The sequence below is a fragment of the Chlorocebus sabaeus genome, chromosome 24 (genome assembly GCF_047675955.1).
Source record: "Chlorocebus sabaeus isolate Y175 chromosome 24, mChlSab1.0.hap1, whole genome shotgun sequence".
Taxonomy (NCBI): Eukaryota; Metazoa; Chordata; class Mammalia; order Primates; family Cercopithecidae; genus Chlorocebus; species Chlorocebus sabaeus.
Window position 1 is genome coordinate 50,258,254 of NC_132927.1, and position 17,442 is coordinate 50,275,695.

The window sequence follows — 17,442 nt, forward strand, 5'->3', positions numbered from 1 at the left end:
TTCTTTTAATTGTGAATTTTGAGAATAAGGAATTGATGCTCTAGTTACTTCTAGTATTTCATGTTTGATGCTATTTCAAATGAAATGTTTCCTTGATTTTATTTTTGAGTTGTTCATTGCTAGTATGTAGAAATATAATTGAATTTTGTACATTGATCTTGCAACCTTGATAAGTGCTTGAGTTTTAGTAGTTTCTTTCTTTTTTTTTTTTCCTTCCAGCTTTTTAGTTCAGGGGTACATGTGCAGGATGTGCAGGTTTGTTACATAGGTAAAGGTGTCTTTTACCATGGTGGTTTGCTGCACAGATCATCCCATCACCTAGATATTAAGCCCAGCGTCTATTAGCTATTCTTCCTGATGCTCTCCCCCTCCTCCTACACCCTATTTTTTTCTTTTCTGTTTATTTTTTTAGAGACAAAGTCTCACTCTATTGCCCAGGCTAGAGTGCAGTGGCACCATCATAGTTCACCGAAGCCTTTGAACTCCTGGGAACAAGTGATCTTCCCACCTCAGCCTCCCCAATAGCTGGGACTGAGGCAGAAATTTAAAAATAAATATGCATTCATTCACTCCAAGAAAATAACAGGCAAGGCAAGGGTTAAAAAGAAAAGAACAAGTTTTCCTCTGCCTAGCAAGTTCACTTCAAGGACAGTTAAAAGGTAAAGCTGTTTGAGAAGCCAAGGCCAAAAGAATGGACTCCAGATACCCCCTCCTCCAGAGCAAAGTTGAAGGAAAAAAAAAAGAGGGAAAGACAAATTCCTTTACTGTTATTCACTTCCCTGGCTTCTTAAGAATAACTGTTTTACAAATGTCTGTATTTAGCCAGTTCTTATTTTTCTTTCAATGCAGTTACAAGGCCACCAGCTATGCAAGGCCACAAGTTATGCTATGCTATAGATTACGTGACCTGTCACGATTAACTGCTTTTGTTTTACTTTTGTAAGTCTGTTTGTAAAAACCCCACTCCGTCTTTGTTTAATGCTCAGCTTTTTGGATGTGAATCCACTGAGCTGGTGTGTACATAAAATAAACAATCCTCCCGTTCTCCATATCAGCCTTTCCAGTCCTTAATTTCCCGCAACAGGACTACAGGCTCACACCACCACATCTAGCTAATTTCTATTTTTTTTGTAGAAATGGAGTCTTTTTGTGTTGCCTGGGCTGGTCCTGAACTCCTGGCCTCAAGTGATATTCCCACCTTGGCCTCCCAAAGTGTTGGGATTACAGGCATGAGCCACCACACCTGGCTGAGTTTTTAGTAGTTTTTAAAAAATAGATTTTTTAGTGTTTTCTACACAAAAGATCATGTCATCGGAGATTAAAGATAGTTATGCTTCTTCCTTTCCAATCTAGGTGCCTTTAATTTCCTTTCTTTTCTTTTCTTTTCTTTTTTATTTATTAATTTTTTTTGAGACATGGTCTCCCTCTGTTGCTCAGGTTGGAGTGCAGTGGCATGATCATGGCTCACTGCAGCCTCGACCTCCTGGGCTTGGGCAGTTCTTCCACATCAGCCTCCCGAGGCTGGGACTATAGGCGCGTACCCAGCTTTTTTTTTTTTTTTTTTTTTTTTTTTTGAGTCTCACTGTGTTGCCCAGGCTGGAGTGCAGTGGCACAGTCTCAGCTCACTGCAATCACCAGCTCCCAGGTTCAAGTGATTCTTCTGCCTCAGCCTCTCGAGTACTGGGATTACAGGCATGCACCACCACGCCCAGCTAATTTTTGTATTTTTGGTAGAGACAGGTTTTCACCATGTTGACCAGGCTAGTCTGGAACTTCTGACCTCAAGTCATCTGCCCACCTTGGCCTACCAAAGTAGTGGGATTACAGGCATGAGCCACCATGGCTGGCCCCCAGCTAGTTTTTTTTTTTCTTTTTTTTTGAGATGGAGTCTCGCTCCATCACCCAGGCTGGAGTGCAGTGGCCGGATCTCAGCTCACTGCAAGCTCCGCCTCCCAGGTTTGCACCATTCTCCTGCCTCAGCCTCCCGAGTAGCTGGGACTACAGGCGCCCACCACCTCGCCCGGCTAGTTTTTTGTATTTTTAGTAGAGACGGGGTTTCACCGTGTTAGCCAGGATGGTCTCGATCTCCTGACCTCTTGATCCACCCGCCTCGGCCTCCCAAAGTGCTGGGATTACAGGCTTGAGCCACCGTGCCCAGCCCCCAGCTAGGTTTTTAAAAAATTTTTACAGAGACAGGGTCTTGCCATGTTGCCCAGGCTGGCTTCACACTCCTGAGCTCAAGCAGTCTTCCTGTCTCAGTCTTCCAATGTTGGGATGACAGGCATGAGCCACTGCACCTGGCCTTAACTTCTTTTTTTTTTTTTTTGGAGAAATCTCAGCTCACTGCAGCCTCTGCCTCCTGGGTTCAAGAGATTCTCTTGCCTCAGCCTCTCGAGAAGCTGGAATTACACACGTGAGCCACCACACCTGGATAATTTTGTATTTTTAGTAGAGACAGGGTTTCAGCATGTTGGCCAGGCTGGTCTTGAACTCCTGACCTCAGGTAATCCACCCATCTTGGCCTCCCAAAGTGCTGAGATTATAGGCGTGAGCCATCGCACCTGGCCTAATTTCTTTTTCTGGCTAGAACCTTCAGTACAATGTTGGATAGAAGTGGTGAGGCCGGGCGCAGTGACTCACACCTGTAATCCCAATGCTTTGGGAGGCTGAGGCAGGCAGATCATCTGAGGTCAGGAGTTTGAGACCAGCCTGGCCAACATGGTGAAACCCTGTCTCTACTAAAAATACAAAATTATCCAGATGTGGTAGCTCATGCCTGTAATCCCAGCTACTCAGGTGGCTGAGGCATGAGAATCACTTAAACCCAGGAGGCGGAGGTTGCAGTGAGCCAAGATCATACCACTGCACTCTGACCTGGGCGATAGAGCGAGACTCTGTTTAAAAAAAAAAAAAAAAAAAAAAAAAAGTGGTGAGAGTATGCATCCTTGTCTTTTCCCTAGTCTTGGGGGATAAGCATTTATTCTTTCATGATTAATTTTTTTCTTTTTTAAGACAAAGTCTTACTCTGTTGCCCAGGCTGGAGTGCAGTGATGTGATCTTGGCTCACTGCAACCTCTGCCTCCTGGGTTCAAGCGATTGTCCTGCCTCAGTCTCCTGAGTAGTGGGGATTATAGGCGCCCGCCACCATGGCTGGCTAATTTTTTTTTTTTTTTTTTAGTAGAGGTGAGGTTTCATCATGTTGGTCAGGCTGGTCTCGAACTTCTGACGTGAAATGATCCACCTGCCTCAGCCTCCCAGAGTGCTGGGATTATAGGTGTGAGCCACCGTGCCTGGTCTTTCATGATTAAATTTGATGTTAACTGTAGTTTTTTTCATACATGCCCTTTATCAGATGAAGGAATTTACCTTCTCTTCCTAGTTTGTTGAGAATTTTTATTATGAATGGGTTTGGATCTTGTTAAGCACCTTTGTGTGTGTATTGAGATGATCTTGTTGTTTTTGTACTGTATGCTACTAATGTTACTGCTAACAGTTGGTTTTTGGATATAAAACTAACTTTGTATTTCTAGGGCAAATCCCATTTAGTCAGGGTGTATAGTCCTATTTATATGGTGCTAGACTTGGTTTTGTCATAATTTGTTAAGAATTTTTACAACTGGCTGGATGTGGTGGCTCATGCCTGTAATCTCAGCACTTTGGGAGGCCAAGGCAGGAGGATTGCTTGGGCATAGGAGTTCTAGACCAGCCTGGGCAGCATAGGGAGACCTGTCCTCTACAAAAAAATCAATCAGTGAGAGAGAGGGAGGGAGGGAAGGAAGGAAGGATGAGAGAAAGGGAGAGAGAGAGGAGGAGGGCAGGAGAGTGGAAAGGAAGGAGGAAAAGGAGTCTATATGTTCATGAGGGATATTGGTCTGTAATGTTTTCTTGTGATATTTTTAGCTTTTCTATCAGGGTAATTATAGTGGCCTCCCTAGTTCAAGCGATTCTCATGCCACAGTTTCGCAAGTAGCTGGCACTACAGGCATCCACCACCATGTCTTGTTAATTTTTGCACATTTTTTAGTAGAGATGGGGTTTTGCCTTGTTAGGCTGGTCTTGAACTCTTGGCCTCCAGTGATCCACCTGCCTTGGCCTCCCAAAGTGCTGGGATTATAGGCGTGAGCCACCGTGCCTGGCCTGGTTGTTATTTTCGGAGCTTCTCATGCCATATTTATGCTTTTGACATGACCCATTTGTGTTGTTATAGCCTCTTTGCTTTATAACACAACAACAGTTCCCAGGCTTACCTTAGACTTGGAATCAGCTATTCCTCCATGGAGTCCTGGTTCCTTATAGTTGAACCACAGTCTGGGTGCCATGTGCCCGTTGCTGTTAGGTTGTCATTGTTGGCAGGGCGCAGTGGTTTATGCCTGTAATCTCAGTACTTTGGGAGGCTGAGGTGAGCAGATCACTTTAGCCCATCAGTTCAAGACCAGCCTGGGCAACTCGGTGAAGCCCTGTTTCTACAAAAAAAATACAAAAATTAGCTGGGTGTGGTGGCATGCATCTGTAATCCCAGCTACTTGGGGGGCTGAGGCATGAGGATCGCTTGAACCTAGGAGGTGGAGGCTGCAGTGAGCCAAGATGCACCACTGCACTCCAGCCTGGGAAACAAAGCGAGACTGCATCTCAAAGAAAAAAAAAAGGTTGTTACTGTTTCTAGAACTTTTTGGTGGAAAGAACTAGAGAAGACATATTTTTGAAAATAAAATAATTGGTTCATATTGATAATTCCAATTTAAATTTTCACATTAAACAATTTTCAGGGGATTTTTTTGTACTTTATATTTTTTTCTCTTACACTGAAAATCTTGGTTCCTAACATTAAATGCAGTATTGTTTCAAAATGATAATACCAATATTATCAATTTGTCTACAGAATGAAGTTTAAGACTCTTGGAGCTGTATTTTTCTTAGAATAATTCTATGTTTAAATACCTTTTAAATCATTGTTTTAATATATCACCAGCCTGATATATAGATTTGCTTCAGTTTCTTTTTGAAGTCTTTTTAATATGTAGAGTCAAAGCTAGATGTATTCAAAAAGCCTTGATTATAGGTATGTCACTTTACCATGTTCCCTCCCTCCTCCTCTTATAGATATAACCACTTTTTATTTCCTATTTGGTTTACTTTTCCAATGGTTCTTTTTGCATATACAAGCAAATGCAGGTTATTTTTCATATTTCCCTCCCTTTTCATCCATACATTTTTAAAGTTGAGATATCGTTCACATACCGTAAGATTCATCTCAAAAAAGCGTGCAGTCTGGCCGGGCATGGTGACTCATGCCTGTAATCCCAGCACTTTGGGAGGCTGAGGCGGGTGAATCACCTGAGGTCAGGAGTTCAAAACCAGCCTGGCCAACATGGTGAAATCCTCTCTCTACTAAAAATACAAAAATTAGCTGGGTGTGGTGGTGTGTGCCTGTAATCCCAACTACTCACAAGGCGGAGGCACAAGAATCAACTTGAACCTGGGAGGCAGAGGTTGCAGTGAACCAAGATCATGCCACTGCACTCCAGCCTGGGTGACAGAGTGAGACTCTGTCTAAAATATAAAAAGAAGACAAGTGTGCAGCTAAGTGATTTTTAGTAGTAATGTTATCCCTTGTTATCTGTGGTGTATAGGTTCCAGGACCCCAGCAGATACCAAAATCCACAAGTAACCCAAGTCTCTTAACATAAAATGGCATGGTATTTGCATATAACCTACACATATCCTCCCATATGCTTTAAATCATCTCTAGGTTACTGATAGTACCTAATACAACGTAAATGCTATGTGAATAGTTATGCTATATGGGTTTTTTATTTGTATTTTTTATTACTATATTGTTATTTTTTATTTATTTATTTTTTTAGATGGAGTCTTGCTCTGTTGCCCAGGCCGGAGTGCAGTGGCCCATGATCTCGGCTCAATGAAACCTCCACCTCCTGGGTTCAAGTGATTTTCCTGCCTCAGCCTCCCAAGTAGCTGGGATTACAGGCACGTGCCTGGCTAATTTTTGTATTTTTAGTAGAGACAGGGTTTCACCATGTTGGCCAGGTCTTAAACGCCTGACCTCAAGTGATCTACCTGCCTTGGCCTCCCAAAGTACTAGGATTACAGGCATGAGCCACCACACCTGGCCTGTTATTTTTTATTTTTATTTTTTCTGAATTTTTTTTATCTGCTTGGTTGAATCAGTGGATGTGTATGGCCAACTATATATTCATATATTCATAGTTTTATAGTTTTCTCTACTGTCCAACTCCACAACATCTCATCATCCCAGAAAGGATCCCCATATCCAGGAGATGATAAAAAAAGAAAAAGAATTCCCATTATTAGTATCATTGCCCATTTCTCTCTTCCTCCAGCCCCTGGCAACCATTGATCTGCTTTCTGTCTCTGGATTGATTTGCCTGTTCTGGACATTTCATGACTATTTTATTTTATTTTATTTTATTTTATATTTTATTTTATATTTTATTTTATTTTATTTTATTTTATTTTATTTTTTTTTTTTTATTTTATTTTTGAGACAGAGTCTTGCTCTGTACCCCAGGCTGGAGTGCAGTGGCGCAATCTCGGCTCACTGCAAGCTCCGCCTCCTGGGTTCACGCCATTCTCCTGCCTCAGCCTCCCGAGTAGCTGGGACTACAGGCGCCGCCACCACGCCCGGCTAATTTTCTTGTATTTTTAGTAGAGACGGGGTTTCACCGTGTTAGCCAGGATGGTCTCGATCTCCTGACCTCGTGATCCGCCCGTCTCGGCCTCCCAAAGCGCTGGGATTACAGGCTTGAGCCACCGCGCCCGGCCCTCTTTTTATTTTTTTTGAGACGGAGTCTTGCTGTCTCCCAGGCTGGAGTGCAGTGGTGTACTGCAAGCTCCACCTCCCAGGTTCACGCCATTCTCCTGCGTCAGCCTCCTGAATAGCTGGGGACTACAGGTGCCGGCCACCATGCCCAGCTAATTTTTTGTATTTTTAGTAGAGATGGGGTTTCACCGTGTCAGCCAGGATGGTCTCGATCTCCTGACCTCGTGATCCCCCGACCTTGGCCTCCCAAAGTGCTGGGATTACAGGAGTGAGCCACCCCGCCTGGCCTTTTTTTTTTTTTTTGATGGAGTCTCACTCTGTGGCTCAGGCTGGAGTGCAGTGGCATGGTCTTGGCTCACTGCAACTTCCACTTCCTGGGTTCCAGCAATTCTCCTGCCTCAACCTCCGAAGCAGCTGGGATTACATGCGTCCGCCACCACGCCTAGCTAATTTTTGTAGAGATGCGGTTTCACCATGTAGGCCGGGCTGGTCTTGACCTCCTGACCTCAAGTAATCTGCCTGCGCGGCCTCCCAAAGTGCTGGGATTACATGTATGAACCACTGCGCCTGGCCAAAATAAATTTATTTATTTTATTTATTTTAGATTCAGGGGGTACGTGTGCAGGTTTGTTACAAGGGTATATTGCATGATGCTGAGATTTGGGCTACTAATGATCCTGTTGACCAAGCAGTGAACATAATACCCAATAGGTAGTTTTTCAGCCCTTGCCCCATAGTGCTTTTGGAATCCCCAGTGTTTATTGTTCCCATCTTTGTGTCCATAAGTATCCAGTGTTTAGCTCCCACTTACAACTGAGAACATGTGGTGTTTGATTTTCTGTTTCTGTGTTAATTTGCTTAGGATAATGGCCTCCAGCTGCATCCATGTTGCTGCAGAGGACATGATTTTATTCTTTTTTATGGCTGCACAGTATTCCATGGTGTGTATGTGCCACATTTTCCTTATCTAATCTACCACTGATGGGCACCTGGGTTGATTCCATGTCTTTGCTGTTGTGAATAGTACTGCAGTGAACATGTGAGGGCAGGTGTCTTTTTAGTAGAGCAGTTTATTTTCCTTTGGGTAGATAGTAATGGGATTGCTGGTTCAAATGGTGACTCAGTTTTTAGTTTTAAGGTTTGTAATTTTCTACCCTGTTTCTATTGTATAGCTTTTTTTTTTGCTATGCAAGACTATTGCAGTATCTATAGCTTTTTAGTCAGTCTCTGTGATGAATATTTATGTTGTTTCCAGTATTTAGCCATTTAAAATAATGTTGCAGTGATGAATAACCTTGTGCATAGAGTATTTCACATTTTGCCACTATAATTTTGGGACATATTCCTAGAAGTGGGATTCCAAGGTCAAAGGGCAAGTGCATCTACAGTTTTTCTAGAAGTGGTCAGATTCCCCCAAAGAGGTTTTTGTATTTTGCATTCCCAGCAAAATACAATCAGCAATGAAGATTGCTGTACCATGTGTTTATCAATTGTGAATCTGTTCCTAGCATTTAGAAATTGGGAGATTCTACTTAAAAATCCTTATTTAAAAAAAAATCAGAACCTGGCTGTGCTAGGCCTTAATCTACCTATGGCAACAGCTGGCTAGAGCTGAATAATAGCTGCCCCTTTTCTAGGTACTCTCTAGGTTACTGTGGCCTCCACTGGGCCATTTTACTTACTTTCGCTACCTATCAGTCCCCTATAGACAGGAGTTTTTGACCTCTGCTCTAAGTATGGTTGTCTGGGTAGGTAGAATGGAGACGGAGAGTCTGGGACTTGAAGACATAGAGGACAATTTAGATTATTATGTTAGAAGAGCCACCAGTGTGAATGGTGACCCCAAAGAGGGTGGCGGGGAATATGTCAAGGGGATATTAGGAACCCAGGATTGGAATCCTTGAGGAAAGCACATGTCCTAGAGGTCCATGGAAGACTATCTGAAAAAGAAGGCCTATTTTTTGTGGTTGCCATGGTCCTATACCAAAGAGGTTTTGTGAAGGCAGCATTACAGTGAGTCTGGAAAGGACCAGGGGCTGGGAGCAGGGAGTGTGCTAAAGCCCTCCTGGTGTACTCTTCCTGCCTTCCCCCATATACTGAAGTTTGAGAGGCTGGGAAGGTGGGGAATGGGAAAAGGAGCTGCTGCTTATGTTTAGTTTAACATTCTTTGGGTTTCTCCATCTAGGTCTTGAGTTCATTCTCTTCCTGTCCTTTTGGCTTCCCTGTTTAACCTGGTCCCTGTTTCAGGAGAAAAGCCTCATCAGTGCCAAGTCTGTGGGAAGACCTTCTCTCAGAGTGGAAGCAGGAATGTGCATATGAGAAAGCATCACTTGCAGCTGGGAGCAGCTGGGAGTCAAGAGCAGGAGCAAACTGGTGAGGAGGGTGGGCAGAGTGGAGGGCTATACCTTCTAGGGTTCAAAGAGCCAAATCACTGTCCTGCCTGGTTATCTGGAAATTTTCTGATTCTGTTTTAGGTAGATAGACCTGGTCTCATGTGATGGGCTGATGGTTTCCAAACATAGCTGTACAGTAGAATCTTCTGCAGCCTTTTAAAATTTGTATACTTTTTGTTGCTTTTCGCCCCACCAATAAAACAAAGCAATCTGATAAATGAGATAATTTGCAAGATCCCAGAATCTGTAGTTTTAAAAGTTCCCCTAGTGATTTTGATGGTAACTAGTGCTGATCCATGAACCAGCATTTGAGTAACACAGTGATAAAAGATTTCTGCATGGCAAGAGTTTAAGCTTTTTTATTTTTTTAGATGGAGTCTCACTCTGTCGCCCACGCTGGAGTGCAGTGGCGCCATCTTGACTCACTGCAACTTCTGCCTCCTGGGTTCAAGCAGTTCTCCTGCCTCAGCCTCCTGAGTAGCTGGGATTATAGGCAGGTGCCACCACACCTGGCTGATTTTTGCATTTTTGTAGAGATGGGTTTTCACCATGTTGGCCAGGCTGGAAGCATATTTTACTTACCAGTCATGACTACCTTTTTGCCCTGTCTGAAACTTGATAACTCTTTTTAATTCTTATTCCTTTGGCATATCTTTCCTTAATTATTCCAAATATTCCTTTCTAAAGATCCACCTATCCTGTTTCATACGCTAATTCTTCAGATGCTGAACACAAGCAAGGATCATTATCTTCTAAGGCTTACTCTTTCCCTTCTAGGTTTATTCTTGTTTCTCAAAAGTAGGTGAAATAGGTGGCATCCCATCTATAGGTTAACTTCTAGTAATGAAAGAGAAGGCCAGCTTCCTGTTGAAAGAAAATGAGGACCAGGCACAGCCTTGATTGCTGTATGTCTCTCACAACCTATTCTCTGTGCAGCTGAGCCACTAATGGGCAGTAGTTTGCTTGAAGAGGCTTCAGTACCCAGTAAAAACCTGGTGTCTATGAATTCCCAGCCCAGCCTTGGTGGAGAGTCCTTGAACCTACCAAATACCAATTCTATCCTGGGAGTTGATGATGGTAAGACTTCCAACTCTGCTTTATTTGGGAAAAATGGACTGCAACTAGGGGCTAAGGAACGGGGTGTCTCCACAATGTATGTTTAAATTTCATTTCTTATGAGTAGCTGTGGTATGAGTAGCATTTGTGTTCTTATTCTCTGGGGTGGATTAGTGAATCTGTTTTAAAAAAAATTTTTTTCATTGAAGATAATATAATAAAAGAATAAAAAGAAAAAAATTCTTAAGAAAAAATTATTCATAATCCTAGCATCCTTAGCCCAACTATTTCTATCTTTCCTATTGCAGTTATGGAAGAACTTAACTTTTAAAACATTTAAACAGAACATAACCAGGTTTTACAGAGGAGATATAAAGCAATTTCTCCATACCTTCAAAAGCCATATCTTCTGGAGAAAAGAAAGGGCTCTCTAGGAAACACTTGCTCCTCTCTGGTATAGAAATTTCACCCAAGTTACACAGGCCAGGCCCTCTTCTCTGAAAAACTTAACAGGTGAGGTCAGCATGCATTTATTCAGTGCCTACTGTGTGCCTGGCACCATGGGAAAGACAAAAGTAGAAAATAGGAACCTTAAAATCCAGTTGAGAACTGAAAGCTTACATATATATGGGAAAGAACATTGAGAGATAAAAGACAGTATATAAGCCAACATTAAATTATGGTACAGCATAAAATAGTCATATAAGCTAGAAAACCCCTAGAAGAAACTTTTAATTTTTTGAGGGCTAAGTGGTATAACCATAAACTATTTCCAGAAGATTTTCATGGTGATCCCACTGATGAACATTTAAAAACTATGAGGCCCTGTGTTTTTGTTACTCTCATCATATTCAGTTAGTAAGTGCTATTAGTATCATTGGCGACTGCTTTAAGGGTGGCTTTGGTTCCGTTACCTGCTTGACTAAGAGCTTTTGCCCGTTTCATACATAGTTTTAATTCAGTTAACAGTGCTAATGCCGTATTATTCTAAATTCTGTATTAAGATTTCTTGCCTTCCTATTCTCTTTTTATAATACTTTCCAAATTTACTGATAATGCTTATGAGACAGGATTAATTTGGAAGAAATAGAGGAATGTGGGAAATAGAGGAATAGAGTTTTAGAGTTGTTAATGAGAGGTTTAATGATCCAGATAGGTATATCTCTGGATTCACTTTTCATTGAAACATTTTTCTGTTGCTTCACAGAGGTGCTTGCTGAAGGATCCCCACGTTCCCTGTCTTCAGTGCCTGATGTGACACATCACCTGGTGACCATGCAGTCAGGGAGGCAATCATATGAAGTTTCTGTCTTAACTGCAGTAAATCCACAAGAGGTAAAGTGGTCTCTTGCCCTTTGTTTCTGTGGCAATTTGTGTGGGGAATGATTGAGAATTTAGGGGACCTGAAAAAGTCTCCAGTTTCCATTTCCTGGAAACTTTGACACGAATATTTTCCTTTAAATTAAGCATGAGTTCAGCTTGAAAGGAGCCTGAGGGTTAGGGTCTTAACGAATTGGAGATTGGTCTGTCACAGCTGGGACTCGCAGCTTTAAAGTTCTTTTATACACATTCCTCGTTGATATCTGTTCCTACTATTCTCTGCCACACTATAACATGAAGATACAGCTTTTATTTTATAAAGGCACACAGCAGGCACTGCATAAATGCATGTTGACTTCACCTGTTAAATTATTCAGAGAAGAGGGCCTGGCCTGTGTAAATTGGGTGAAATTTCTGTACCAGAGAGGAGCGAGTATTTCCTAGAGAGCCCTTTCTTTTCTCTGGAAATAACATCCTGGAAAAAGTCCCTCAGCAGAAAAGATAGTAACAAAATCATTAAACGTAATTATTGCTCATTCTGCTATGGTCATATGTCTGGGAGATACCAGGCTTAACCAAATGGGCATATACAAATTTGTTCACTTGCTTGCTAAGTGAGAACCATTATCTAAATCAGTGGTCTCCAACCTTTTTGGCACCAGGGACCGGTTTCATTTCACCTCAGATCATCAGGCATTAGATTCTGATAAGAAGTGCGCAACCTAGATCCCTCAAATACACAGTTCACAATAGGGTTTGTGCTCCTATGAGAATCTATTGCTGCTGCTGCTGTGATAGGAGAGGTGGAGCCCAGGTGGTAATGCTTGCTCTCCTGCTGCTCACCTCCTGCTGTGCGGCCCAGTTCCTAATAGGGCATGGACCAGTACTGGGTTTGACTCAGAAAACAGAATGCAAACTGGTCAGTCTTTTAGAATTTTGGGATATTTCACTGGTCTTGTGTCATGGGAGTGGATTACTTCATCACAAGCACATTTCATAGGCATGAACTTTTGTCAAAACCTATGTAGCTTGGATCCTTTCAGTATTACATTAGTTTTTATGGTGTTCTTCCATCTTTTCTCCCTTTTTTTTTTTTTTTTTTTTTTGAGTCAGAGTCTTGCTCTGTTGCCCAGGCTGGAGTGCAGTGATGTGATCTCGGCTCACTGTGAGCTCCGCTTCCTGGGTTCATGCCATTCTCCTGCCTCAGCCTCCCGAGTAGCTGGGACTACAGGCGCCCGCCACCACGCCCGGCTAATTTTTTGTATTTTTAGTAGAGACAGGGTTTCACCATGTTGGCCAGGATGGTCTCGATCTCTTGACCTCGTGATCTGCCCACCTCAGCCTCCCAAAGTGCTGGAATTACAGGCGTGAGCCACTGTGCCCAGCCTTCTTGCTTTTCATTATAACCTTTATACCACAGTAAGCTATTACATCATTTGAATGATTCTGTATCCTATATTGAATATTCTCCATTATTCTCTAGTATCTTTGGGGGGTACCCAGGATTATAGGGTTCTGGGCATATATGTTAATGCTTTTGCCAGGACCTTTCTATTCATTGTCATGACCCATTTTCTTTGCTTGTATTTAAAGTTTTTGCTCTTGATATCATTGGTTCTTTCCTAAGTCACTTTTTCTGGTAACTCCTTTGGAATGAATCATACATGTCTCACAGAGTCTTCGTCTTTCTCCTCCATTTTTCTTGTCTTCATTTTTCTGTTTTAAAGCTTTTATTATGGAAATTTTCAGAATATAGTGAGAGAGAGACTAGTATGATAAACACACGTCAAAGTTAGGGCTGAGAGCAGCAGCTCACACCTATCTCCTAACTTTGACAACTGTGTTTTTTGTTTTTTGTTTTTTGGTTTTTTTTTTTTTTTTTTTTGAGATGGAGTCTCACTCTGTCGCCCAGGCTGGAGTGCAGTGGTGCGATCTCAGCTCACTGCAACCTCCGCCTCCGGGTTCAAGCAATTTTCCTGCCTCAGCCTCCTGAGTAGCTGGGATTACAGGTGCCCACTACCAAGCCCGGCTAATTTTTGTATTTTTATTAGAGACAGGGTTTTACCCTGTTGACCAGGCTGGTCTTGAACTCCTGATCTCAAGTGATCCACCCGCCTCAGCCTCCCAAAGAGCTGGGATTACAGGTGTGAGCCGCTGTGCTCGGCCCTAACTTCGACAGTTTTAATACTGTATCTGTTAGAGGCATATACTGAAATACATACAGAAGAAATGGCATGCCTACAATTTGCTTTGAAATACTCCCATCACAAACAGCAACAACAACAAAAGGAGGAAAGAGATAAAACAAGAACAGTATAATGTTAATTGTGTCTTTGTTTTTTGAGACAGTCTTACACTGTCACCCAGGCTGGAGTACAATGGCACAATCACTGCTCACTGCGCCTTCAACCTCCCAGGCTTAGGTGATCCTCCTCCTTCAGCCTCTCGAGTAGTTGCGACCACAGGCACATGCTACCATGCCCGGTTAACTTTTTTTTGTATTTTTTGTAGAGATGGGGGTCTTATGTTGCCCAGGCTGGTCTTGAACTCCTGGACTCAAGCAATCCACTTGCGTCCGCCTCCCAAAGTGCTGGGATTACAGGCGTGAGTCTTGGAATTGGCTTCAGAGCATCCATGTGTAATAGGTGCTGCCCATTTACAGCCTCAGGGAGACAGCATAACACAGGCTGCCTAAAAAACAAGACAGACCTGGGTGTGGTGGATCATGCCTATAATCCCAGCAATTTTGGAGGCTAAGGTGGGAGGATCACTTGAGGCCAGAAGTTCGAGACAAGCCTGGGCAACAGAGCAAGATCCTGTGTTTACAAAAGGTTTTTAAAAAATTAGCCAGGCATAGTGGTACATACCTGTAGTCCCAGCTACTCCAGAGGCTGAGGCAGGAGGATCAACTTGAGCCTAGGAGTTCGAGGCTGCAGTGAACTATGATTGTGCCACTGCACTCCAGCCTGGGAGAGATCCCATCCCAAAAATCAAACAAAAAAAAGGAAGTATGGTCTTCACTCCAGGAGGGCACAAAGGGCCTGCAGGCCCTAAGTACCCAGTTTCATAATGGAAGCCCAAAACACTTAGAAAAATATTAATAACACAAAGGGGAAAGTGCTGTCCTTGATGTAGCTGAAAATCCTGCACTGTCACTTTTTCCTCATGGGTTTTTGTATATTTACAAACATACCCTCTGTCTGAGTCTCACTTATTTTGTGTGTTCTTCACTTTTACCATTCTCCTCCTCTTACCACAGGCATTTCCATTGCTTATCCCCTCCTTTTCTTTCTTCACTAGCTTGGGTCCTCCAATACCTCCCTTTTTTTTTTTTTTTTCAAGCTGTGAGGTCCTCAGGGTTCCAGGCTTAGTCCTCTTCCTCATCCAAGGTCTAGGTAATAACTTGCCATTTCTCCAATGAGTGAGGAATGTTGATTCCTTAAGAACTTTTCAGGTGCCAGAGAAGGTGAAGGCTATTTGCAACACATGTCCATTTCACCTTTTTGGAGATCACCAAGCAGTATAGATCAAAGTCTACTGATGAACTTGTAATTCCTGTAAATATGCTCTAAAAATAAAAATAGCTTATCAAGAATACCAGAGAACAAACAAATCTGTTATCAGAAATTGTCATGAGAGGCTGGGTGCGGTGGCTCATGCTTCTGATCCTCGCACTTTGGGAGGCTGAGGTGGGAGGATCAGTTGAGCTTAGGAGTTTGAGACCAGTCTGGACAACACAGGGAAACCCCATCTCTACAAAAAATAAAATAAAATTAGCTGGTCCTAGCTGCTTGGGAGGCTGAGGTGAGAGGATCACTTGGGCCCAGGAGGTTGAGGCTGCAGTGAGCCATGATCATGCCACTGCACTCCAGTCTGGGTGACAGAGCCAAACTCTGTTTAAAAAAAAAAAAAAAAAGAAAAGAAAAGAAATTACCATGGGAAAATATCAGAAACTACAAGTCACCTCTCTTTGGTTCAGATGGAAAATCTCTGTTTTTCCTCATCATTGTGCCACATCTGAGAATTAGATGGAGGACTCCTCGCACAGGCCCAACTGGGACCCCCAGGGCTTTGGGCTCTAATACTTACTAAAGGTCATTCTAAATGGGGCTCCATATTGACATTGAGTTCACATTCTTGAACTCAAGAACCAGTATAAGAGATTCCCAGCTAGTGTTTTTTTGTTTTTTTTTGAGACGGAGTCTCGCTCTGTCGCCCAGGCAGGAGTGCAGTGGCCGGATCTCAGCTCACTGCAAGCTCCGCCTCCCACGTTCACACCATTCTCCTGCCTCAGCCTCCCGAGTAGCTGGGACTGCAGGCGCCCGCCACCTCGCCCGGCTAGTTTTTTGTATTTTTTAATAGAGACGGGGTTTCACTGTGTTAGCCAGGATGGTCTCGATCTCCTGACCTCGTGATCCGCCCGTCTCAGCCTCCCAAAGTGCTGGGATTACAGGCTTGAGCCACCGCGCCCGGCCCCCAGCTAGTGTTGACTGCATCTTAGATTGCTTTCCAAATAAAACAAAATATAGAAATTACAAATTCTATAACATTTCTTATAAAGTACCTTTGCTAAGTTTGACTGCAAAGGTCTGGATCTTGGCCTCCATTAAAAACACACTATTCTTAACTTTCCTGCCACACTTATTAGATTTTAGTAAGTTCAGTTTTTGTCCTGAGTTTTACTGAATTGTTCCCATCTCATTTTTGTTTGTCTGAAAACAGTCTCACTCTGTCACCCAGCCTGGAGTGCAGTGGCATGATCATAGCTCACTGCACCCTAGAACTCCTGGGCTCAAGCGATCCTCCTCCCTCAGCCTCCCAAGTAGCTAGGACTGCAAGCATGTACCACCATGCCGAATTTTAAAAATTTTCTTGTAGAGACAGGGCCTCACTGTGTTTCCCAAGCGGGTCTCAAATTTCTGGTCTCAAGCAGTTCTCCTGCCTCAGCCTCCCGAAGTGCTGGGATTACAGACGTGAGCCACTGCACCCAGCCTCATTTTGTTTTTTTATTTTATTTTTTTTTTGACACGGAGTCTCGCTGTCTCCCAGGCTGGAGTGCAGTGGCGCAATCTTGGCTCACTGCAAGCTCCGCCTCCCGGGTTCACGCCATTCTCCTGCCTCAGCCTCCCGAGTAGCTGGGACTACAGGCGCCCGCCACTGCGCCCGGCTAATTTTTTGTATTTTTTAGTAGAGACGGGGTTTCACAGTGTTAGCCAGGATGGTCTCGATCTCCTGACCTCGTGATCCGCCCGTCTCGGCCTCCCAAAGTGCTGGGATTACAGGCTTGAGCCACCGCGCCCGGCCTCTCATTTTGTTTTTATATGAAAATGGAAACCAATTTCATTTATTATTTCAAAAGCTCCTTTGAATAGAGCCTTGTGTATAGAGTAGAATGTTAGTGGTAGCTGCCATTGTGCAGGAGTCCCTTAGGCTTATCTTCCTTCATCACAGCAAAGGTATTCTTTTAAGCCCAAGGAACCCCTATATCTTTTATGAGCGGGTTTCAGCTCTCATATAGTACATATAAAGGAATAACTCCTCTTTCTATTTCCTTCTCCTACTTGAGTCTTCAGCCTGTCCTTTGGCTGACATGTATAAGATTTTGGTTCCACCATTTCTGTTTTCCCTGTAAGTTAAGAGATTCCTCTGTCACTGACTGGTGAGTAGATAACTACACAAATAATAGTTTGGCTTATAGACTCAGAATATTCTATTGCCAGAGTTAAAATGCAGCCTTATGACATGGCTAAAGTGCTGTCTCAAGGCCACAGTGACATCTGTCAGTCTGTGCATGTGTTTGCTTTGGAAGTAGATGCCCTTCGTTTACCCCTTCAGTGCACTCTCCATCCTCCACTCTTAATCCTTTTCCTG

The 17,442-nt window shown here is 43.1% G+C and overlaps 1 protein-coding gene across 5 annotated transcripts in view; it reads left to right on the top strand.

Moving 5' to 3' along the window:
* The window catches only part of ZNF410 (zinc finger protein 410), a 54,277-nt gene that overhangs the window by 35,966 nt on the left and 869 nt on the right, over positions 1 to 17,442 (top strand). For 4 of the 5 annotated variants that reach the window (XM_073011151.1, XM_037984693.2, XM_007987243.3 and 1 more), the window contains 3 exons: positions 9,050 to 9,175; positions 10,132 to 10,272; positions 11,459 to 11,586. In XM_073011151.1, the coding sequence (XP_072867252.1) occupies positions 9,050 to 9,175; positions 10,132 to 10,272; positions 11,459 to 11,586 (395 nt within the window). The remainder of the gene's footprint in view (positions 1 to 9,049; positions 9,176 to 10,131; positions 10,273 to 11,458; positions 11,587 to 17,442) is intronic. The other variant, XM_007987246.3, reaches the window with a different exon arrangement.